Source organism: Chelon labrosus (genome assembly GCF_963514085.1).
Source record: "Chelon labrosus genome assembly, chromosome: 7".
NCBI lineage: Eukaryota > Metazoa > Chordata > Actinopteri > Mugiliformes > Mugilidae > Chelon > Chelon labrosus.
The window spans coordinates 26,488,164-26,512,233 of NC_140343.1; the positions used below are offsets into that span (position 1 = coordinate 26,488,164).

Genomic DNA, 24,070 nt, shown 5'->3' on the forward strand with positions numbered 1-24,070 from the left:
CTCTGATGAGTCACAACTGTGTTGGAGGCACAAGGGAGACCTACACAATGTTAGGAATAATAATGTTTTGCCTGATTGGTGTATTTAATTGATGGATGTCTTTAGCTGCTTAGTTTCTATCCAGACTCATGTTGTCAGTTTCGTATTGCAGCAACTGCCCATAATTAGGATTTCAACCCAGAAAAACAAAACACAGAGGAGCTTGTGACTAGCAACCCATTTTAATCCCCAACATTTTCTTCATGAATATCATTTGGACACAGGACCACATCTCTGTTCCAACATTTCTGGTGACAGAAAGAAGGGAAAAGAATGGCGTGACATTTACAAATCTGATTCACAACACGAGGCCTGCGGTATGTACAAGGTGACAGTGTTGGGTAAATCAATCCATCAGTAGTTTTAATATCTCTTTAGCACCTCTGTGGCACAAAAAGCCCAGATCAGGGAAAAAAATAAAGACAAACGTGCAGCTATCAGTACAAACTGAGTAAGGTGGCTGCCAACATCTGTCAAAAATACAAAGGAATTAATATTTTTAGATCGGCCAAGTTCATGAATTCAGTTCAGAAAATGAACATAGAAAGGATACAATACAGTAATAGAAAAAACATACATTAACAATATACCATATTGATTTTATACACACACTTTAAACCAAGAATGGTACAATACATCCAGATTTAAGGGTTCCTACAGAATTCCTTTTTCCAAATATCACATTTTTCAGACTTCTTTAAAACAGACTTCATAGTTTTGTTGACTATGTGCCGATGGGAGACGTGTGACGGCAAACGAGAAATGTCGGTCGCTGTTAACGGGAGCAAATACGACGACATAAGCAACGTATATTCACCGATTATGAGTGAGGAGAATTTCCTTGCTGTTCTTGGCTGTGTGAAGACTTTTATGTTGAATAATAATATTTATAATAATAATAATAAAAAAAAAAAAATCCACATGTAGGAACCCTGAGACAGTTTTGGTGTGAAATGCAGAGCCGCCGTGTGACCGGTGTGACTGGAGTGACCATGTGGATGTCGTCACTACATAAAGGTCTCATCTGTTAACTACTGTGACACGTCTTCACAAAAATTCAATGCATTCTTGCAGACAAATCTACTAGTGTTTGCATTCAACAAGTTGTTTCTATTACACATAAATCTTTCAATATTCGACTAAGACAATTAAATACTGAGTTCCTGCTACAATACATCTCTTTTTTTTTTTTTAACCCCGTTTCCCCCGCTTAAGTCTTGCAATCAAAAAAACACCTCACTGAAAACATCCTGTAGATGGACAATGTGACACTTTCCTTTCCAAACAGTTTCAAAGTCATTAGTGGCTTTGAGCGGATTTAAAAATAGATCATCTTGTTGCTGGTTATTCGATTTAGGTTATTCTATAAAAGAAAAAGCAGAGTCCACCAGGGCCTCTTTGCTGAGAGGCTGTTGTGGTAATTAGCTTCTTGTAGAAAGAAAACAGGAGTGTGCTGTTACTGAATTAATGCAACGAGGTATGGAGTTGATGCCACCCAGAGACTGTTCATATTGAGATGGGGGGGGGGGGGTGCAGCTGACCAAAAAACAAAAAGTAAAACAGCTTACCAAAAAAAAAAAAAAAGGACAATAATAATAATAATAATAACATTAAACTTAGAAAAAAGCCTTGTCCTATTTAGTTGCTGCTTCAGAGCAGGTCAAAGCACCACTGCAAATACAACTCAAAAATAGAAAAGTAACATGCATTAAAAGAGTGCTTCATGTCCGTGTCTTTTCCTGCTCCCCTCCTGAGCACTCAGAGCCGGAGCAGGAAATATATATGTCCATTATTACAGCACTCAGCAGGACCCACCTCCATTAGCTTACTTCCTATTGGCTCAGCCTCCACCAGCTGAGTAATAACAGAGTGGAGTTGTGTTTTTAATACAGCGGTCCGGCGCCATCGTCCTGAGGAAAATGTGAATGTAGGAGCGTCTCCATGTAGGAAACGTATCCACTGCTGGGCGTGTAGCCTTCAGACATGTGCCGAGGGGGAGGGGGAGGGGACGGGGCGGAGAGGAGGGGGTCAGAGTTCAAGGTTGTCTGAAAAGGAGTACAGTGCGGCGTCAGCGTGGGGTCCGAGGCCAGTTGTGACTCTGTTATAGCGCTGGTGAGAGCAGCGCTGGTGTCCATTGGGGTCTCGGGGACCATCTGAATATTGCCAGATGGGGCAGGGGCAGGGGCAGGGGCATCCTTTGGGGTCGGGGCAGCCTGACACAGAGGTTGTGAGGTTGACGGTGTACTAATACTGTGGTGTCCTGGTGCCGGCGTCGCTACCAGTGCTGTGGTTGGGTGGCAGGTGGGTGGCATGGTTGTCTCCATGGGGGTGGCAGGTGGAGCTGGACCCGAGGGCAGGCGGGGGCGTTTAGCTGCTTGAGCTTCGTCTGCAGAGGAGACCTCCTCCTGTGGTACAGGTATTGCCTGAAAGGAGACAGACACAGACTTAGACTGAGGCCTCGTGGGGATTATCAGGAGCTATAGTTTTCTGCCACCAGAAGAGTTGGTTTTAGTTAGATACCCTGTTGTCAGCATCAAAGCCCACAAGACAGAAATGGATTTGTTATGTTTCAGCCGTCTGTTGGATCCAGGACTGAACAAATATGATCAGATATAATACAGCTGTCTTGAGATCATTGCTTTCGGATCAAATGAAATTTAGTTAGTTAAACTGTTTAATGGTAAGCAGTGCTAAAAGACACATGAGGCTAATTTGCTGCCAACACAACATCAAGTTATTTTATGAATTCAGTCTCGCTACTGAATTCCTTTTTTTTTTTGATACTGTATTGATACTGAAATTATCTCTCTGCATTTTGACCCATCCATTCAGTCACACAGTAGTGTGTACAGTTGGAGCAGTGTGCTGCAGCCTCTAAGGACCATGTCTGGGGAGCAATTTGGGGGTTAGGTGCTTGCTCAAGGCACCTCAGCCATGGACACGGGGGGAGGTGAACCAAGCTGCATCTCCACCGCAATTTTAAAAAGTCTGTCCTGCCTTCTTTCAACACAAAAGCTCTTGGAAATCTCCTCTGGCATAGTCTTTACAGCTCTTAGCTGGTCTTCTGTTAGTTAATTCAGCTTTGACAGCAGAAACAGACATTTATTCAAACTGAAAACCTACACGTCCCTGCCCACACTGACTTTCAACCTACAGAGACTGAAAAGTGTTGATAGTTGGATTGAATTACTTCATCTGCAGCTACTTTGTTTTTCTTTTACAATCTATTGCTGGACTGCCTATTTCCTTACAATTACATCTGCAACCGAAAATCTTTTTTTTTTTTTAATAAAACTTCTCTTATTCAGTATTTCTGGTGTACCAACGCAGCAGGATGCAGAGCTTCAGTAAAATACTCACCAGTCGGGATCTGACCCTCTTGGGTAATTCCTGGTCCAGGTGAAAGATCTCTGAGTGTTTGAGCAGCAGCTGAGTCTGGTCCTGAAACTCAACCTGGACAGATAATAATGTAATACTGATTAATGAAGACATATTTTCAATAGATTTTCTTCAGGGAGTACAGAGAACCATTGTGCACTAATGGAGTTAAAAAGGAATAACAGATTCGGTGAGTGGAAATTTTAACAGAGCACCCAGACAGTCACAGGTTGGATCTCAGGCATAACAAATGGCTTTATCAACAACTATGTGCTCTTGTCAAAACGTCCTTGACCATGACACTGAACCCCAAATCTGCTCACTGACTGGATAAGCGCTCCGGTTAAGCACTTTAAATGTAAATGTAGATTTAAAAAGAATAAATAAATAAATACTGAGTGAAAAAGGGACAAGGTCAGGGTTGTAGCCCTTACTCTGTGACCAGCTGGAGGCTTGTTTTTAGCTCATCACAGCAGCAGCAGCAGCAGCAGCAGCAGTCTCTAAGAGGCCTCTCAGCACTGTAGGCAGCAGCACTGAGACATGAAAAGACTTGGTTCTGATTCACTTTCTGAGGAGGGAATCGTCTGAAAAGCTGTTTGTGCATTAACAGATATGCCACCTGAGGCAGAGCAACAGGACACCAAATCACGCCTGGAGTAAATGCAACAGTTTAGTTTTACAGAAATTAAATCAATGTTTTAAGGAGAAGAGGCACTCTCTATAATCCTAATTTCTGACTCTTAAAAATGTACACACAAAACCAGCATCAAGGCAAAATCTAGCAATATCACTTAACTTTGTCTGCTGATACAATCCTATTTCTAGATGTACTTTTCTTTCAGAAGTCCCGGACATTATCTTGTTTTGCACATTTTAATTTTGCCTTTCCCGCTTCCTGAGCACTATCCCATGAATCATAAGGGTTTCACATGCCCCAGAGGGTGGCAAAAACATAACAAAGAGCACTCGGTTCGGTCGTTTCTACAGAAGAGCATCGGGTGAAGTGTGTTTAACGACCTCCCTAACCAATTTTTCAACACCTACGTAAAGCAGTATTAAGAAATGATTTTTACTGTTTGATTTGAAGACTTTCACACTGTTGGGTATTGAAACACTGCTTGAAAGCTTTTGAACAGCAGCTGCAAGAACGTCTTACTCCTTCTCCCTTCATAAATTGCGCGATACACAGATTTATGACGTTTCACCACACAAGTGTATCCAGTCTGTTGTAGGGATTGCAGTCTTAAATCGTTACCATCCAGCCACAACTGCGGCAGACTATTCTCTAGCCGACTGCTGAGTTTCGATCCCAGGTTTGACTATAAATGAGCGAGGCTGACAGTTGCTCTCCTCACCTGGTACAACTTGTGAATGTGCTGTTTGACGAAGGAAGCGTTGAGGACCTGACCCTCAGGTGTGCTGACCACGATCAGCTCCCCGATATCAGGGGGACCGGTACGGAGGCAGTCATGACTCTGTAAAAATGGAGAGAGAGAGGATGAAAACATGTATAGGAAGAAGATGATGGAGATGATTTCAGTCAATGTTTCCCAAAAAATGGGGGGGGGGGGGTAATGTGCTAAGTTAAGATAATGTTAAGATAATGTGCAACATGGAGTGGCTTTGCCCAGGTTTTGAACAACTCTCTTAAAATAATTGTAAATGTCCATGGTCTAATAAATCAACAGCACATCGGGTTTTAAAAAGTCGCAGTAACATAAATGTTTAATAGTGAACAACACATATAACTACATATGCTACGCCGTTTTTTCCGTGGGTCTCGGGGGAGGTGGCTTTGGCGAGAGGAGGGAGGTAGGGATGCTTAGGAAAAATAACGCAAGCACAACGTTGTTTGAAACGTGCAACAAATATATTTGATTCGTTATGAGACCATGGCAGAGTAAATTAGACACTGGTGGGCCGCCACAGTATTAACATTGTGTGGGAAACACGGTTTCAGTAGGTAAAAAGGAAAGAAGTCTTTTTTTTTTCACTAATTTTTGAAACGGCCCTGCTCTTTAAGGCAGCTGGACTTGAGAGTTTTCACTCCTCTGCAATTCAAACTGCTTGTTTTTGTAAGTGGCAGAGGATCAATTTAAAGTTCACTGCATAATTGGATTTGGTATTTTACATTACTAGATTTAGTTCTCACACCGTTTTCTTTTTTTCTTTTTTTAGTTTGACCTCTTTCTCTTTGAGGATTTAATGTTATTAGATTTCCATTTGTTCCCAACTTGCTACAGTGACTCATTAAAGGTTATCTGAATTTATATTTAGTCGATACATTTCCATTTGCCAATGTTCTCAAGCTACAGAGCATGTTAGAGTTGCTAGGATATTAAATTAGCTGTATGAAACGTACAAAGGTAGGTGTCTTGCTAAAACTGTAGGAACACTCACTAAGATGTTTTCCGGGTGCAAATTGTCACAGTATGAGCCGTCGTCGAAGTTGACCTCGTAGAACGTCTGCGTTGCCATGCCGATGATGGTGCAGTGGTAGTACCAGCTGTCACTGTTACGACCAATCACTTTTTGGCCCAGGACAGGACCCTGTGGTGCTTTGTGTGCCGATCGAGGCTAAAGGGAGAAGGACACAGACACAGTGCATAACACTCGTCATCACTTCTTATACTTCCTCCTCCTACAAAAACTAATAAAATGTCAAGAGTCCTCACGTAATGTAACAAAAAGAGACGCTCAAATTAGTTTGAGTTTCTAAACATTTTCCACAGATGACATCTAAAAAGGCATTTAAAACACTTCAACACCTACTCATGAAACACGACTAACAGGAAAACATGCAATTATACTCTGACTTTTACAGCTACTTTAACAAATGAGTTACAGCTTAACAGTACCCTTTAACCTTTGTGCGGTTTTTCATATTACAAAAAGAAAAAGAAAAAAAAGAAAACGCACTTAAATGACTGAACCATTTTTCTGTTTTGCACTCACCTTCTGAGTGGCCCTTTTGTTTTTATGCCTGTGGCAGGTGACGGACACCACATAGGGCCAGTCGGCAGGGGTCATGACTACCCCGGCGATTTGGGCACAGGTGACGTGGAAGGAGGTGGCGCAATTCTCGTACGAGCACTGGATACAAGCGCCGCGGTTCTGACTGGCACTCTTGCCGTGGCAGAACACACACTTCTGCAAAGAACAACAAAAAAAACACACTTATTTTTATGACTTTTGCATCTTGACGAACACTCATGAGAAACATAAACTGAATAACTTTTTAACAACTTTTTCACCATTTCACAACTGCAAGAAATTTAGTAGCTGACCATCCAAGCCCTCACCCCTGAAACTCCAAGGTTAAAAGAAATAATACAATGAATTATCTACAAAGACTATTTATCTCTTAGTCTCACACATCATGAAATTGCAGAGCTTTGATAAAACAAAGACAGTGGAGGAATCAACATCTGCAACTATGTCCTCTTCTCTCGGATCTTTGAGCATACAAAAATCAGGCATAACATTATCTCATCAGAGAATGGACATGGGCCTTCTGAGGGTGTCCTGTGGTGTCTGGCAACAGAATGTTGTTAGTGGGGGCCTTTGGGCCCTATGGGTTAAGGGGAGGGACCTCTGTGGATCATCCCACAGATACTTGATCAGTTTGTGATCTAGTGATTTTGGAGGCCAGGGTGAGTTGAGTGGTTCCTAAACTTTGAGTGTGCCTGTGTCAGGCTGCATCCTGCTGGGGGTGGCTGCTGCCATCAAGGAGTGTCATTGCTATGGGGTGGGGGTGCCTGGTCTGGTCTAGGTGGGTGGTACATGTCTAAGTAACATCCACACAAATCTTATTCTTCTTTGCCTAGCGCTCCTTCGCAGAGCATAGGCCATTGATCACAGTCCACCAGAGTCCTCTATCCTGGGCTTCTATCCACACTAATGTCAGGTCCAAAAGTTTCCCAGCAGAACATTGAATTGTCACAAGATGGTCAATGTTATTAACATCTCCTGTCAGTGGTCATAATGTTATGCCTGGCTGGTGTAGTACCACAGACAGGTACTACAGACCTCTAACAGGTTTCCACTCATTTAAAATAACGTGGATGCCAATAGCTTTGCACTATGACATGCTTGCACAATCATCCGTGTCACTACAATGATGACATTTTCATTTACTTTATATTTGTTGTATCTGCTGTCACTTCGACATTCAAAAAGTTATTTCTTACTGCATTTCTTTCTGGCATTACGTCTAAACTCTACTCTTACATGATCACGAAAAGGACTTTGCTACTCTCTCCTGAAGCATTAACATTTTCAAATTTCTTAAGATTTATGTTGAACCATACCCATACAGCCCCCTGACCACTATTAACTATTTTAATTTGCTTTCCTGTAACCCTCCATGTCAATGTCACCTTCCTTTCATATCCCTCTGTGAGGGAGCTGCACTCACTCCCTCACCTGTCAGGTCAGCCCTTTCTTTCTTTATTTGAATATTTATTTTTATTTAGTACCTTTTTATTTAGTTAATATTTGTTAACTAAATATGGAACAGTTTAGTTTAATACATTGATTTGGGTTAATATATTTTCTCCAGGGTTTGTTTCATTGATGTTTTGATTTTAACCATTTTCTCTTTTGGAGGTGTTCTGGTCGAGGTGGAGTTCAAGAAGCACGCACTTGAACGCCACATGGTCACCAGGTGCTTCCAATCCACCCTAGACCATCTAGTATTTAGAGGGGGAGAGAATGGGATTGCTTTCTTTTGTATTTTCTTTTTGTCAAGCCTAATATTAATTTAAGATTAAAATATTTGTTTTGAAGTTAATGTATTTTAAAAGGGTTTCATTTAAAACCTGTTTACATTTGTAGTCTCTAGATTTTGTTGTTTTCATTTCTACCTTTGTTCCTTTGGTTTAGTCCAAATGCACTTAAGCCCATGTGTTAAGTCATTCTGGGTCTTTTTTTTTTGTTTGTGTGGACTTGGAACCAGATGGCATCTGCTGCCAGGTTACATTTTCTGTTATTAAAGTTATCAGAGCTCTGAGTTGTGCTGTTTGGTCATCATTTTTGGATAACTTCATGCTTCTTCAGAAGGCTGTTCTCATTCTGGCTGGGGGTGAAAACATAAATCCCTAACACCCTCATGTGCTCATTGAAGTCAAAATCGAAAGGGAGACATAGACTGAAAGTGTAATTGTTCACATTCTACATGTAACCATCTTCAATCAAACAGACTCAACCCATTATCCCTACAGCTTTGACAACTGTTTGCTGGCATCATTCTAGCTATATGGTTTATCGTGATTATCAACCGTCTCACACAATCACTGACTTTCCAGTTCTTCCCTCCTCCACCATTTGAAAAAGTGAGCAGCTGTAGCACATTGCGTGGCCGATCAATAAAAAATAAAAATTCTTTATTAAAGTGTCGATACTTCATTTCTGTACTGGTGCGGGACAGATATTTCACGAGCTGCAATGTTTTTATAGTTTTTTTTTTTTGCCGTCTGGGGTAGTTTTCCCCAGCTGAAATCGCAGACAGGCGGAGACAAGACACCACGACAGCATGGAAGGAAATTCAGCACTACCAAGAAATACTTGTTGCATTTTTATTTTTATGTGTTATTTCAGCTTGCTGTTTTCTAGATTTAGCTTTTAATCTCCAATTTAAAAAAAACGGTACATCTATTTCTTTAAAGTCCAACTCAAGGCTGAAAAGACTAATCAACAGAAAGTAAACTGTCTAAGCTAACGTTTGAGGAAGCATTCAAAACTGACACCATCGACCACCAAGTTCTTCTAACAAAGCTTACATGTTTTAATTTTTCTGATGATGCTTTACAATAGCTTAAGTCGTATCTATCAAACAGTGTTGATGGAGTCAAATCCTCCTGCCTCAGCAGTCCTGTTGGTGTCCCACAGGGTTTGATCCTTGGGCCCTTATTATTTTGACTGTACATTTATTACCTCCCTCTCAACTTTACAATGTACGGAGATGACACAGTCATTTTTATCCACAGCTTTACCTTGTTTAAAGCATTTGTAAGTTTGGATGAGGTGATGTCAGTGGTCCTGTTGACTGGCTCAGTGACACCACTGCTCTATAGCCCACTTTTAAGCTTTTATTTATTGTACTGAAATGTTATTTGTTGTTTTTATATAGTGTTATATTTGCTGCTCTGTCTGTATGTTTATGTTATGTCTAAGGCCTACGGTTGGAAATTAGCTTGTAGCCAAATCCAGCACATTTACACAACATCATGTATTTGTACCAATTGTTCATTAATTTGCAGTCCTCACCAAATAAACCAATAAATAACAAATAAAAAAATACTCCTCTTTAACTTTCAACTTATTTATTTTTCATTTCATCTATGTGCATTTATAAACGTTTCTCTTCATCTTCAGAAAAGGGGAAAACTTTCTCTGTGCACAACCTGAAACTTTTACACAGCGGTTTTCAGCGGTGTAGTAGGAGGCATCATTTATTTAATACATCATCGTATTTATAGATACTTTTATGTCCAAAAACGTGGCTGAGAAGAATCTTTCAAGTAAATCTAGTCTGGTCTAAGCCTCCCTTCAATCCACAACACTGGTCTACAACAGCCAGCTTGATCAACTGAGAAAATAACTGGTTTAAGTAAATGATAAGTAGTACTGCTTCAGTATTTTAGTTGCTGGAGAATGGACCTACAATTGCACGTAGGTGGAAAACCGTGATGGTTTATTTAAGCCTCTTACATTTCCAAGCTTGAGGCGTGTTTCTCACAAGAACTGAAAACACAGTATGCCTAGGTGCAAGATGCAACACTACCTCTGGGAAGGGTTCATCTTTAGAGGGGTGTCTGAGAAATAACTAAAACAAAAGCAACTTGTGTGAAATCTCTCCATCCCTGAAAACCAAATCCTGAAGAATGGGAGGGAGAAAACACTGATTGCTGAACATCGTGCGATATAAACTGGCTCCAAAGGAGCGTGTTCACATTTGATCATCCGAATCATTAGACCGCAGAGCTTCCTTCTCAGGGCTTTTTAAGAAGAGACAGAGGATACCTGCTTTGACAGAACGTGGATGCAAATGTCACCCGGCTCGTCTTTGATCGATTATTCAAAGAGAAGCGAAGGGAAGGGAAAGGAAAGAGGTGACATTATTTGCAGATTTGAGACAATGGAACAGCAAGCACTGCTGTTGCCTGTGAAGTGGGATTGGGGGGAAAATGGAGCAGGGGAGCTAAGAACGAGAAGGAGGGATGACGAGAATAAAAGGAAGGCAGGGGACGAGATGTGTTCAAAGACACGGCAGCAATGGGGAAATTGCCTCCAGCCCACGGGATCGATGCAGTTCATTTGGCGCAGTGAGAAATGACAGCTGATTATTCAGCCGTTCCATTTAGCACATCTGTTTTACCCCATGTCCTCCACTGCTCGTAAAAAAAAAAAAAAAAACTGAAATATCTATCCACCAGGAATGTAGGAAGGGTTACATACAAAGTGACAGATACAGAGACTGTGAACAGGAGAGACGGCAATTTGCGTAAATTCACCTGATTCAGACTACAGCTGTTTTAAAATCTGATCCGATTTTGAAATCAGGTTGCATCACACGCTTAAGGAGAAACTTAAGACATTGTTCTCCCTAATCACAAACCTGCACATTCTACATGATTTGTAATTAACAGGGTAACCCACACCAGATTGGAGAACACTGACATGATCTCACAGAGAAGCAGATGTAAAAAAACAACACAGACGGTAGAACTACTGATCAACACTCCAGTCTGGTATAACTTCATAATACTTTGCAGTGATGAAAAACGGAATAGTTTTGAAGACACGGTCAACACGTGTCCTTCACCGAGTTATACCGTTGGTTACCGTCACCTCTGTCTGTTTGATATGTGTATCATCATCTTTGTACCATCATCTTTTCTTCATCTCTGTCTGAACTTACCAGATTCTTGCGGGTTTCTGGGACGGCGCTGACATCCACTGGCTCCCTCTCAATGGCGTTGACGAAGCGAGCTTCGGCCACAGCAATGGCACAGATGACATGGACCCACCTGGGGACACGGCGAGAGAGAAAAGACGTCATAAAAACAGAGACAAAAGTGACATAGTTTTCTTTTACATTTCTTATGAAGACAAACATCTTCATAAACCCCTTGGGGTATTGTTGATATTGAATTCTGCAAATGTCAGAGTGAAATCCAAGCATGTGACACTAACCGGTTATTTGTGGTGGTCTTCAGAGCTCCCCCTCTCAAGTTACAGAGACAGCACTCCTAAAATATAACATAAAACAGTAGGTCAGTCTTTTTCTAAACGTTAAGATGCGCGAGACAAAAGTTAAATAAATGACAGCTCATGGTTGTATGACCAAGTTCAGTTTAACCTACGTCCAGATTCAGACTTAATATATGTGTGTGTAGTGAAGAATTTGAGGGGATTTAATATTTTTTTCACACTGTGTGACATGTTTTTCAAATTACTGTATGAATGATTTAGTTAGATGATGACAGTCACGTTGACATTTGACCATCAAATTCTAATCAGTTCAACCTTAAGTTCAAGTGAACATTTATATCAGACGTGAACAACGATATCGCAGTCCCAAAAATGTTTTCCCCAGCGTGCCGCCACAACAATAAAATATGTCCAAATAAACTCCAGTCAACTCTAAGGGTGCTTTCACACCTGGTTTGTTTTTCCGAACCAGGGAGTGACCCCTGTTGCTCGTAGTGTTGACAGCCCCTCAACACTACGTGCCGTGTCGATTGTCGTGTGAACATGAGGTGAATCAATGGTGAATGCAACACTGCAACATATTACGTATTATTCTAGTCCCTAAATTGGACCAAAATATAGGTTTGAAACTTGTGCATCCAGTACTTCAGACTAATAGGCGGTTTAGGCGTCTGTGTCAATTTGACGTCGCAATTGACGTGCACCTCCCCAGAAATGTAACAACGCGTCGCGGCGGCACAGACCACAAGCGCTGTGATTGGTCCGCCTGGTAGTAGCGCGTTTTCACATTGGTATTTCCGGCTGCTTCTCCATAGCCGCAATTTTCGAATTGGTTGTATTTATTCCATCAATAAAGATGGAACACACTGATGAAAGGTTAACTGAGGCGGTTCGAAGACACAAACTCTGTATGACTCGTCTTTGGCGACTGACACAGTGCTAACCAGCGTTTGGGTGGCGTTATTACACAGTGAGCCAGACTGACGAGTAGAGATGCTCCGATCAGCATTTTTGGGGCCGATCACCGATTACCGATCACCAAGATCATGATCTGCCGATTGCCGATCACTGCCGATCATAGAATGGCAGGGGAATGGGATTCTTTTATCTATAATCTAGCAGAGTTTGCACCATTTGTAGAAATGAAACTAACTATGAACTACATGTATTGGGAAAAAAACAGTAGAAATATGATAAGTGCTAGTAAGTTTCTCTTACCTTGGATCTAGCACCGTCGCAATTGCATATAGCTTCTAATCAGGGGCGGAGTGGCAATCGGGACGACCGGGACTTTTCCCGGTCGGCCGGCCGAAGGATTTACGCAGTGGATCACAAATTGAGCGGCCGCGAGGCGAACGCGACCGGCCTGAGCTTATCAGAATCATTCACGTTACTAAATTCTCCGCGAATAGCGGCCAAATACTCCCATATATATATTATTTAGTATTATATACAAGCTCTGCTGTTGTGTGCCTGTGCGCCGTGCATGCAGGTGTGAAAAAGTCGCGTGAGTTTTACGTCACGTGATCGGCTTTTTTGATCGGCGCTTTTGGGGTTCGCCGATCAAGCTATTTTTAGCCAATATCGGCCGATCATGATCGGTGGCCGATCAATCGGAGCATCACTACTGACGAGCGCACAATTATACATGGCTCACACCAGCGTAGGCTACGTGCGTAGGTTACAGTGTCTGTGTTTCGCAGTACTCTAAAAGAACCTTCAATTAAAACACTTTCTTTAAGTACAGCTACAACTCACCTCTGTCCAGGCCCCTGCTGTACACCTAGAGCACACCCAGGACTGTCTGACAGAATCTGGCTTTACACCATAACAACCTGTAAGAGAGGAAAACTTATGAACTTTTTCACATATTCTTTATCATGCAATATTTCACCTTTCTGATGTATGGCAACGCTTCCTCTACCTTTCTATTTTTAACACGGTTATGCTTTCTGCATTTTCCTGCAAAACACCCGATACCTCAGCGGTTTCTTAAACATTTTGTTCACACCATCTCTAATTTGAACTTCTGAACTGAAAGTGTGACAAGTTTATGCAACACCTGGACAGGTTTGAATGATTTTTTTAGCTGCATGTCCATTCAAGAACAATGAGGAGAGAAAAAAGGATGCAGGGCAGAACTGGCGTTTTTTGACAGGAGCTCTTTCTGCTCCATGTCCTCTCATCAATAGAAGTGCTGTTTCCCCAGCTGAGCCCGGCTCATCCCTGGATGGCTAATGAACTGGCCTTGAAGGTGCACTCCAGCTTTAGGGATAATAAGAACCCAGGAGGGCTGACGTGTGTGTGTGTGTGTGTGTGTGTGTTGTGTTACTGAGTACGCATGTGTGCACACGTCTAAGCTGCAATATGTGATTGTATGTTTAGCTCGACAGAAATCACCCTTCCGTGCAGATACTTCAAAATGTCTGCAGATATTTAATCTCAAACATTTTTACACACTTGATGAACAGAATGTTTATCTTTTAGCACTATTAACCAAAATAGTTTTTAGAGCAAAGCTCAGGGCGATCCTTCCAATAACTCACTCAAACATAATGTTAATAGGCACTCTGCGCTTTCATATTTTGCTTTGACAGATTCTTTAGGCCTTTAAATGTCAACATTCTTGTAAAAAACGGTTAAGCGCAGAAAGCAGGGTAAATAAAAGCAGGGGAAGTTAATGCCTTCAGAGAGACCTGCGCGTTGCTTCAACAGCTTCTTAGCTAGTTCAGCCCGAGTCAAGGAGAGTTAAACTAGAAAGCCTCTCTGAGGATGGCAACAGATGAATCAAGCAGACAGTTTGTTGAACTGCCGTAGTGGGGTCTCATCTTGTGTGCTTCCCATTTTTCCAACACTATTCTCAGGGGAATGGGTGTGGAGGAGGAGGGGGAGGGGGACCAGTGGAGTCGGTCTGTAAACCTCGTCAGTCCGTGTATGGTCTTGTAGCTGGCTGAGAAAAGATTCCCTGCGTAATAAATCAAATGCTGGAGGAGAGAATCAAATAAAATAAAAGTGGACAAAGCGTTTTAAAGCGTGTACGCTAGCTTTTTACACATTACTGTTTCAAAATCACTGATGTCCGTTTGTTAGATTAGTGTTTTTAAATCTCTGTTTGCAGCAGTGTTACTATTTATTTAATGTGTAAAACACATCTGTCACATGCATAAATGCAATAGACGGACGGATAAATAAATACAAAAAAAGAACATGAAAAGACCAACTCCTTAAACCCCTAAAACACCAACGTATTCCATCTGATTCTCTTTGCTAGAAAGTTTTCTGCAGTTGCATGACTTAACGTTTTATTACCAGTATGCAAACACTGTGATGAGATTTTTGCACTTACTGGCATGAACCTGCATGTTGCAAGATGAACAGCAGATCAGGAGACTGGTTCCATCCTCCCCGATGTGATAGTTGGTGGGCGGAGGCTCTGTGTTCCCTGCTCCAACACTGAAGCACATCTCTGGGACCAATGGACGAGTCAAGCTGCCATGACGGGGAAGGGGGGCGCGCGGGGTATCATTTGCATTGGAGACGTCTTTCTGTGGCTGTGGCTGTGGCTGGAAAAGTTCAAGAACATTCATTTATTTGTGGCCCACAGTTGTTGTCGACAGTTCTAATAGTCGACTTCTTATTAACCTCAACTACTAACTATTATACTGTATTTTAACGTTACTACTTCACAGACACACAAGTGCCTCTGCAACTGTTTACCTTTGTGTAGGGACAGAAGAGTGAACAAATAGCACAGTGGGGCTGAAGTGCAGCCACTGCAGCATTGAAAGCCTTCTCTGCCAAGAAGTTGGGTGAGTGATTCTGCCACAGGTGCTCTTGCTTCTTCATGTCGCTATCCAGAGGGGGCGACACCTCTGTGGGTAAAAAGAATAAAATGTATTAAGAGGGTTGCTGCACAAGGAGACACAACTGGAAGCAAATAACACATAAATGAGATGGTGGCATTAAACTTACACTCATACATACACCGATCAGGCACAACATTATGACCACTGACGTGAAAACCATCTTGTGACAATACAATGTTCTGCTGGGAAACTTCTGGTCCTGGCATGTGGATGTTACTTAGACATGTAGCACCCACCTAGACCAGACCAGACACCCCCACCCCACAGCAATAACACTCCTTGATGGCAACAGCCATCCCAGCAGGATACAGCCTGACACAGACACACACACAAAAACGCTTTAGGAACAACTCAGAAAAAACATGAAGAACAGCACAAGGTGTTGACCTGGCCTCTGAATTCACTAAATCCCAAACTGATCAAGTATCTGTGGGATGCACTGGAACCAGCCATATCCACAGGGGCCCCTCCTCTCAACCCATAGGACCCCACTAACAACATTCTGTTGCCAGACACCACAGGACACCCTCAGAAGGCCCATGTCCATTCTCTGATGAGTCACAACTGTTTGGAGGTACAAAGAAGACTTACACAATATTAGGAAGGTGGTCATAATGTTATGCCTGATGTATGTGTACCTTTTCGCTGGATGTGTCATAATCAGCTGAAAATATGATCCAGTGACATGTAACTTTTGTATTTCCTAAAAGAAATCTTTTATTGTGAAGTATTCTGGAAGTTGTCGGGTACTGTGGTGTGCGTCTTCTTGTGTAACAGTGGCATGATACGTTACTGCTGATGACTGAAATTCATACATACAATTTTCAGCTCCCCAAATCTTCTTAATGAGGGAATCCATGCCAAGAAACAACAGTAGTACATTCTGTTCATGGACCTTAGCAACGTTAGTCTACATATAATTGACTCAGCAACACAAACAGCACAGGCATCAATTATTTGCTGTTCTGGGCCACGAATCAATTTTGCATCAAAGCCCTGAAGCCACTGATCCAGGCCGTTTGTACGACCTGGACAGAAAAACCTGACGATCTTTTCACAAGCATCTCATTTAACTCAGTCTTTTTTTCCCACCGTCTGGCCTCTCTCTCTCTCTCTCTCTCTCCCTCCCTCTCCTCGTCTCCTCAACCACCCTTCTGAAGGACGGGCCCTGAGTCGGGTCCCTTGCTGCCAACTTAAAGTGACTTTGAAAGCAGGTAATTGGAAGTCATGATCCCGGGATCAATAAGTGTCCGTCAGAAAATGAAAAGAAAAACACTGAAGGGAGAGTAGGGGGGAAAAAAAAGACTTATGGTCTTGATTTCATTATCCCCACAGGGAGCTTAAGTCGTGCTTGTTTTTCTTTTCTCCAGATCAATAATCCAAAAAATAAAAAAATCATAAAATGATGTCTTCTTCATTTTGTGTAACATGATGGAGAGGACAATAAGCGGGATGACTAATGAGGGTGACAGAGGGGAATAAAATGATAAGTAAAAAAATAAATGTCATGTTATGGGAAATCTGAGCCAATGTTCTTAGTTTTTAAACTTGAATGACTGCCATTAAAATGGTTATCTGTCATAATGGACTCTTTTCTCAGTTGTATTTATATGTTAAAATAAATAATTCACACATACGTCACATGACAGTGTGTCTCTCAACTGACATCCACGTTCGTCACAATTTTGTAGGTGCCGAAGACGCATAGTTACTCTGAGGTTGGAACATTTTCAGCACAAGCATTGGTGAGTTTAAAATGGAAATGTACAGTATTTACAATCATATGATCATACCTTTGTCACTGGTCGGGTCTTGTTTGACGATGGACAGAGGGGAGCGCATGGGTGGCTTGCTGAGGGGGTGACGGCGACTCTTTTTTACCTCAGTTGGTTTTTTCATCTTGGAGTAGCACGACTGAGGAAACAAGTCTGGATGAGCACGTCTCTGAATAAAAATATTTTTTAATACCTTAAAATATTTGCATTCATTTGATCCTTTTAATTTATACATCTCACAAGAGGAAAAAAATATGAATTTAGTAAGGCTGACTTTATTTTAAGATCAGCCAGCTACAAATTCCGGGCAGGTTTGCCCTCTTTGACGCCTTAATTTGTCACAAATCAAAGGACAAATCTATTGACTTTCAGTCTTACCTGAGTGACACTCACATCCATCTTGTTGTCTTCTGGGATGTCGCCGTCTGTTGGCGATTGAGTGTCAGGATTACTGACCACACCATCTGAATTCTTGAAGACGGATGTAGCGTACTGCTCAAACGCTTGCTCAAATCCAGTAATGGCCTTTGGGATAATGGACACCTTCTTTGGCTTTTTCTGCTTCTTTTTCTCGATGTCGTCTGTCAAGTTCTGCGGTGTGCTTTCAGTTTCTGGTGGTGGCAAAGAAATGTGGAGGAAAAAAGGTCAGAGGTGGAGCTGTGGCTCATCGAAGAAATAATAGACTGCATGATGTATTGTACTAGGTTATGGACCACGTTGAGAAATCATGAGTTTTTAATTTGGAACGTTTTACCGGCAAATATTATTTTTAGGCCTTTTAATGGATAGTCATCAGCGGAGAGAGACAGGAATTAATGGGGCAAGAGAGGGAGTGATTCACATGATTCCCCATTGTGGTGAGGACTGTAGCCTCAGTTTATGGGGAGCCTGCTCAAGCAGGGATCAACCTGCCTTTAAACACTTTTAATCAAACTGAGTAGAGCCTTGAGAATCCCTCCTGAGCACTCTACCTGTTCATATCCTCCTCACCTTCTACAGACGGAGTCTCTGCTGCTTTAGCAGCGGCCTCTTGCTCCTCACGCTCCATGGCCTCCAGGGTCATTAGGGCCTCTCTGGCTAGCCTCTCCTCCCTCTCCTGCCTCCGTTGGGCCTCGCGTTCCTCCACCTGACGCTGGTATTCAGCAGCATTCAGCTCGATGCCCTCCTCCGCCAGTACCTTTACCTCTTCCAGCTTTAAACGGCGAACCTGCTTCATCTTCTGCTTAGCCCTGGGGTAGTGCAGAGAGACAGTTGATTAAAACCTTCGTATGTTCTCCCTTTGAGTGCACAAACACCGACTTTATTCTATAAACAAAGTAGTGAATACATTCTAAAGCCAAGTTTAGATACAAGTCATTTTAATTCACAACAACTTTTTAATGTCTCGAAAAAGAAAAATGCGCTGCTCTAAGTGTTCTCTGTAATTATTTCATGTCAGCTTATACTTGGCATCTTTCATGAAGACAAGAAATGCAATCAGAACGAGTGCTATACATTTGGGATAATGTGTTGTTTTCTTGAAGCTGAAATGGCTGAAGACTCAAGAGAGTTGAGAACAAATGTCTCGGCTCTTGCAGAGTATGTAACAAGCTTTCTTCCTCAAAATGTACCTCAAACTACGTAATAGAAACACAGCTTATAAAGTAAAACGCTTGCAAATAACTGATGTGCAACACCTCCACATATGCAGTATGACCCTTCACCTTTGCAGGAGGTTTGCCCGAAAAGCAATACGCTGCTGCCTCCACATCTCTAGTTCGGGGCTGCTGAGCTCGGTGGCCTTTAGGTGGTCCAACACCGTGGTGTCTTTTCCCTGCTTCCACACCTCGTAGCGATCAGGCTGCAGGCAGCGCACAAACACATCCATGGAGATCTTCACCATGTCCTTTCGACAGGTACACTGGGGTGGGAAAAAAACATGCAGAGAATGAGGATATGGCTCTGTGTTAGAGTAGGGAATAGCTGTAAAGAAAGATGTGAACACTGAATTTATGTCTGGTTACACAGACGCTGGAGAACTAAAGTCATTTTTAACTGTTTAGTTGTTTTTTTTGCAGGTGTTTTTCAAAGCAAAGTTTCTCTAAAATATGGTAGTGAGTAAAATATGGCTGGTAGTAAGGAGACTGTGAAAGAGGCTGAGATATAAATGAGAGTGACAGATGCATCTAGTAACCACTAACACTTCAAAATGTCTCCGCAAACCTTCATGGTGGCATTACAGGTCAATGGACGCTTCTGCTCTCCAGAGAGTGGAGCTGCTGTGTAAATGAAACCCCAGAGCTGACGTGAAAACTGGCAGGTACAACGACAGCAGCAAAAAGTTTGGGGGAATGACAGACACAGAAGGAGGGAGATTTAACAAACAAAAATGGCAGAGGAGGGCAAGATAGAGAGAGAGAGAGAGAGAGAGAGAGAGAGAGAGAGAGAGAGAGAGAGAGAAATGAAAATATTTTCTTCTGTGCCTCGCTTGCCGTGTTACATTCCGGCCCTATTATTTCCCGAGCCGTACCGAGAGCCTTATGTTCAATTACTGGAAACACAACAGCTCACACCCCCACAGTAAAACAATATCCAGCCTACATCTCATCTAGACACCACTTGACAGACGGAAACATTAAAATGTGGTGTCGGGTGGAGGGTGCTGGAGTGAGAAGTTGGAGGGCGGGGGGCGAGTGAGCATCATGAAACCTTTAGTGGAAACTGCATGATGCCAGGAAACAGCAAAAATAAATATTGCTCCCACAACTATACCAGGAAAGAAGTGCTATTTAATCTGTAAGAGGATACTAGTAAGAGGTTATGGACATTGTTGATATCCTCAAGGGCCAAGACAAATTCCACTTTATTATCATATGAAAGCTTAATTAGAGGAAACACATTTGGAGATGCACAAGATCTGACAAAACAAAACCTCACCGAGGGGCAGGCAGTCAATGAGCCCTGAAGTATGCTTGAGCTCCTAATGAAGCTAGATTGTTGGAGTCACAGAAAACCTAGAGCCAGGGGACGTTCCATGAATCTATGGACTCGGCGAATGTGCCGACTACAATTAACGGAAAAAAGGCGTGAGTTTAACCAGATCCATAATAGCTGAGAAACCTTTGATTATTCAAAATTTCTTATTCTTACTTAGGTCACACTACTGAAGAAGGCAGAAAATAAAGACAATCCTAGGAATTAAGACGATTGGAGAGATAATTAAAAGTGGTTAAAGCCGTATTATTATCCAGCCAACTGTAAAACGAGACGAAAACGCTGACCAAATGTATTTAATGATTTCACAGATCTCAGTTTCCTCACTTCCCCACTTATTCTTTTCCTTCTTGATTTCTAGATCTCCTCAAATACACTGATCAGCCACAACATTATGACCACTGACAGGAGAAGTAAATAACATTGAACATCTTGTAACAATTCAATGTTCTGCTGGGAAACCCCACCCCATAGCAATGACACTCCTTGATGGCAGCAGCCATCCTCAGCAGGATGCAGCCTGACACAACGCAAAGGGACAACTAAAACAACTTTAGGGACAACTAAAACAAAAACTGAAAAACAGCACAAGGTGTTGACCTGGCCTACAAATTCACTGGATCCCAAACTGATTAAGTATCTGTGGGATGGACTGTAACAAGCCTGATCCACAGAGGCCCCTCCCCTCAACCCATAGGACCCAAAGGTCTTCACTAACAACATTCTGTTACCAGACACCACAGGACACCCTCAGAAGGACCATGTCCATTCTCTGATGAGTCACAACTGTTTTGGAGGCACAAGGGAGACATACACAATATTAGGAAGGTGGTCATAATGTTATGCCTGATCGGTGTACATCCCCATTTGACAAAAGCTGCTTGGCTTGCTGTATAGAAATGGGAGACTTAAAGGAAAATAGTAAACAGTTAAAATGAATTAGCGTTGAAACCAAAAAAACACTATACTGTATACAACAGTGTATTGCTGCAGCTGTCTGGTTTATGTTTATGTTGTAAATGTCTGTGATATTTACAACTGTAAAAAGAACTCACTGTGTGGCCAGAGGTCTGAGACGTAGCTTCTTCTAAACTCAACTTTATTTACAATATGGCAGCCCTCTAACAGCAGTGAGTAGTGAAAGGTGGATTGAGTATTACAGAGCCGGTCTTGAGTGCAAGAAACCTTGAAATGACGCATTTATAAGTCGATGCTTGATTAGTAGTTTCATTATGTTCTTTTGTTTTGGCTAAAACTGAAATATCCTGACTGATCATGGTTGAGTTATCCAGAGTAACGAAAGCAATTGTTCCACCAGTAGATTTCAGTACTGCAAAACTTCTTGTTCTGCAACAACTGTAGCAGGACAAGAAATCTGATGAGCTTTTTCACAATGATGTAAAGCTTTAATGGCCTGTGCGGTTTCTGTGATGTTGTGGCGGCCTCTGCTAGCTTCTACTTATTTTACAGGCAAAACTGTCTCAAGCTTTGCTCTCATTTCTCCAGTGGCACCTGCAAACTTCATTGTTGCTGTTTTCTGCAACTAACATCATAAAAGTTGCTCGTAAATAGATATTTTTCTCTCTTCCTCTTGATAATTTATCAGATTTAACATGAATGTGTATCAGATGCGGCTGTATGCGTACATGAGCACATGAGGACATCAAATATCTGTATCGGTGCATCTCAAGTAACAATTTCAATTTAAAAACTGCAAGTTTAATTTACTTCCGATATATAATGCGTGGCTACTCAATGTGGCAAAAACTGGCTTTGATTGCTTTTGTCAGTCATGTCCACCTGCAGTGTAAATTCACCTGACAAATGCTGGGAATTATTTTCTACTGAAAGGTTTGTGTAGCATGCGATCCTCTTTTCATGGTGGACACAACTGGTCCTTGGCTCCAGGCAGTGTTGAGGAACAATCATACTCTTCTGTTAAATAATATAGTAGGCCTACAACACTTTGAAAAGAATGCCCTTTGTTGAATGGCTATTATAGACATAGGCAGCACATAAACAAAGTCTAATAAATAATTCATGCTGCCCAATCACCGTACATCTGGCCTCGCCAACACAAGACAACTTCGCAAACAAACATAAAAAGACGGAGTGAGTCATTTGCAACTCATAAGATGAAAAAGTGATGTGATTTAGCCTGGGACCTGGGAGGAGGATTTCTGCTCCTCTACCAGACAGAAAAATCACCTTGGAAGCCTGGAGGAACAGCAGTAAAGTGTGACTGAGCTCCAGATGAAGAGAAAGAGGCTTTAACTGAGAATACGACAGACACAGTAGACATAAACTGTAGGCAACTGCAACGTGATGGTTTCGCAGATAAAACTACGATAATCAGAAGGATCAGTTATGACAACTTCAATGCTGCATGTACAGTTTGTAAACCACTGCCGCTAATTAAGACTGCAATGTCTTCAACAATAGACGAATAATTACATGCATACACACACATGCTAATAACGCTGACACTGGTCCTGTTTCGAAATCGGGTGTGTGTTCGCTTAGCAAATCTGACAGATAGGTCGGCAGTTACAAGAATGTGTATTTAAGAAGGCCGAGACACGCAGCACGCCCGAGCGCCATCTTTCTCATTCCCTCAGATGTGTGCTGACAGCCCCAAAATGTGACAAATCTGACGCCGAGCCCCATCCATCACTGTCCCGTTTGGTGCCGACAGAACAGGGCTTAGAAGGGGGAAGGCGGGACAGGGAGGAGAGACAGCTGAATGAGTTAACGGATCGCTGCTTGAGCTAGAGAGAAGGATGGGGCAGACTTAGAGCAAGACCAATAGAGAATGAGAGGATTCATTATTGTCAGGCGTAGGCGGATTATGAAAAACTACGGTATGTTTAACACCATTGACTTAAATAAACCTGAGGTGGAAACGGAATAACTGACCAATCTCTCACTATAATTAAGTGCAATTATATAGTTCAGTACTGGAGGGCTGAGACGCGTAGTATTAAAACCTGACTGTCAACCAGTAACCAATTCCGGTGCCCTGTACAGGTTAAAAAAAGTGTAATTTTTGAAGCCATTTTGATATCAGGGTTCACTTATTAATGAGGATGAGATCAAATAAGATCTAAGAAGGGAGGGGGAAAAATATATGTATATATATATATATATATATATATATATATGTACATAAATCCCGACCGTGTTTAATTTTTGCCAGCAGACCCCATTGAGACCTAGCCATAATGAGGGGTGACAGCTATTTGAGCTGAAGTTACGCAGCACTGGTTATGGGACAATCTCTGTAACCACTGTGCTTCTATGGAACCCTATGGAGAGTGGAAAAGAAAGATAGACTGGCAGAGAGAGCCCTGCTCGTCGGCCAAGCTGTTTGTATTTCACATTCCTCTGACTGTGTGTGCTGAGCTGGGATGTCGATTTGTCGACTCGGATTAGCAGTGCTGAATGGACCACTCTTTTTTATCAAAGACAAGTGCAGTGGAGACGCTCCCTTGAGCACTGGTTGAGGGAAGACCGCTGAAGCCCAGACTGCTGATTCTTAAATTACAAGTGGCCACAGGGGTAAAGCGGGAAGGCCGCCGAAAAATGAGAAAGAGCGAGAAGGGAGGGAGATGTACTTCTGCAAAACTGGCACCTCATAAATCTGACATGCAGCCAAGTAGAAAGGAAGCAGGGAAAAGGGGCGCTTGCACAAGCACACAAGGAGAAAGAGAGGCAGGAGGAGTGAACAGGAAAATGAAGTGGAATGTATGGAACAGAGACAAGTGGGGAGTTTCCTCCACATTGTAGTTGGGCTCCCTTCCACAACCAAATCGTGCCCTGTCAATT

At 42.2% G+C, this 24,070-nt stretch overlaps 1 protein-coding gene across 1 annotated transcript in view; it reads right to left on the reverse strand.

Moving 5' to 3' along the window:
* Nucleotides 1–202: 202 nt before the first annotated feature.
* kdm4b (lysine (K)-specific demethylase 4B) overlaps nucleotides 203–24,070 on the reverse strand; it is a 46,960-nt gene continuing 23,092 nt past the window's right edge. The window contains exons 9-22 of the mRNA XM_084548200.1: nucleotides 18,976–19,172; nucleotides 18,263–18,501; nucleotides 17,651–17,883; nucleotides 17,291–17,411; nucleotides 15,349–15,503; nucleotides 14,978–15,194; nucleotides 13,390–13,466; nucleotides 11,614–11,669; nucleotides 11,339–11,447; nucleotides 6,373–6,567; nucleotides 5,818–5,994; nucleotides 4,773–4,892; nucleotides 3,400–3,492; nucleotides 203–2,462 (exon numbers count right to left, since the gene is read on the reverse strand). Of these exons, the coding sequence (XP_084404326.1) occupies nucleotides 1,923–2,462; nucleotides 3,400–3,492; nucleotides 4,773–4,892; nucleotides 5,818–5,994; nucleotides 6,373–6,567; nucleotides 11,339–11,447; nucleotides 11,614–11,669; nucleotides 13,390–13,466; nucleotides 14,978–15,194; nucleotides 15,349–15,503; nucleotides 17,291–17,411; nucleotides 17,651–17,883; nucleotides 18,263–18,501; nucleotides 18,976–19,172 (2,529 nt within the window). The 3' untranslated portion in view covers nucleotides 203–1,922. The remainder of the gene's footprint in view (nucleotides 2,463–3,399; nucleotides 3,493–4,772; nucleotides 4,893–5,817; nucleotides 5,995–6,372; nucleotides 6,568–11,338; nucleotides 11,448–11,613; nucleotides 11,670–13,389; nucleotides 13,467–14,977; nucleotides 15,195–15,348; nucleotides 15,504–17,290; nucleotides 17,412–17,650; nucleotides 17,884–18,262; nucleotides 18,502–18,975; nucleotides 19,173–24,070) is intronic.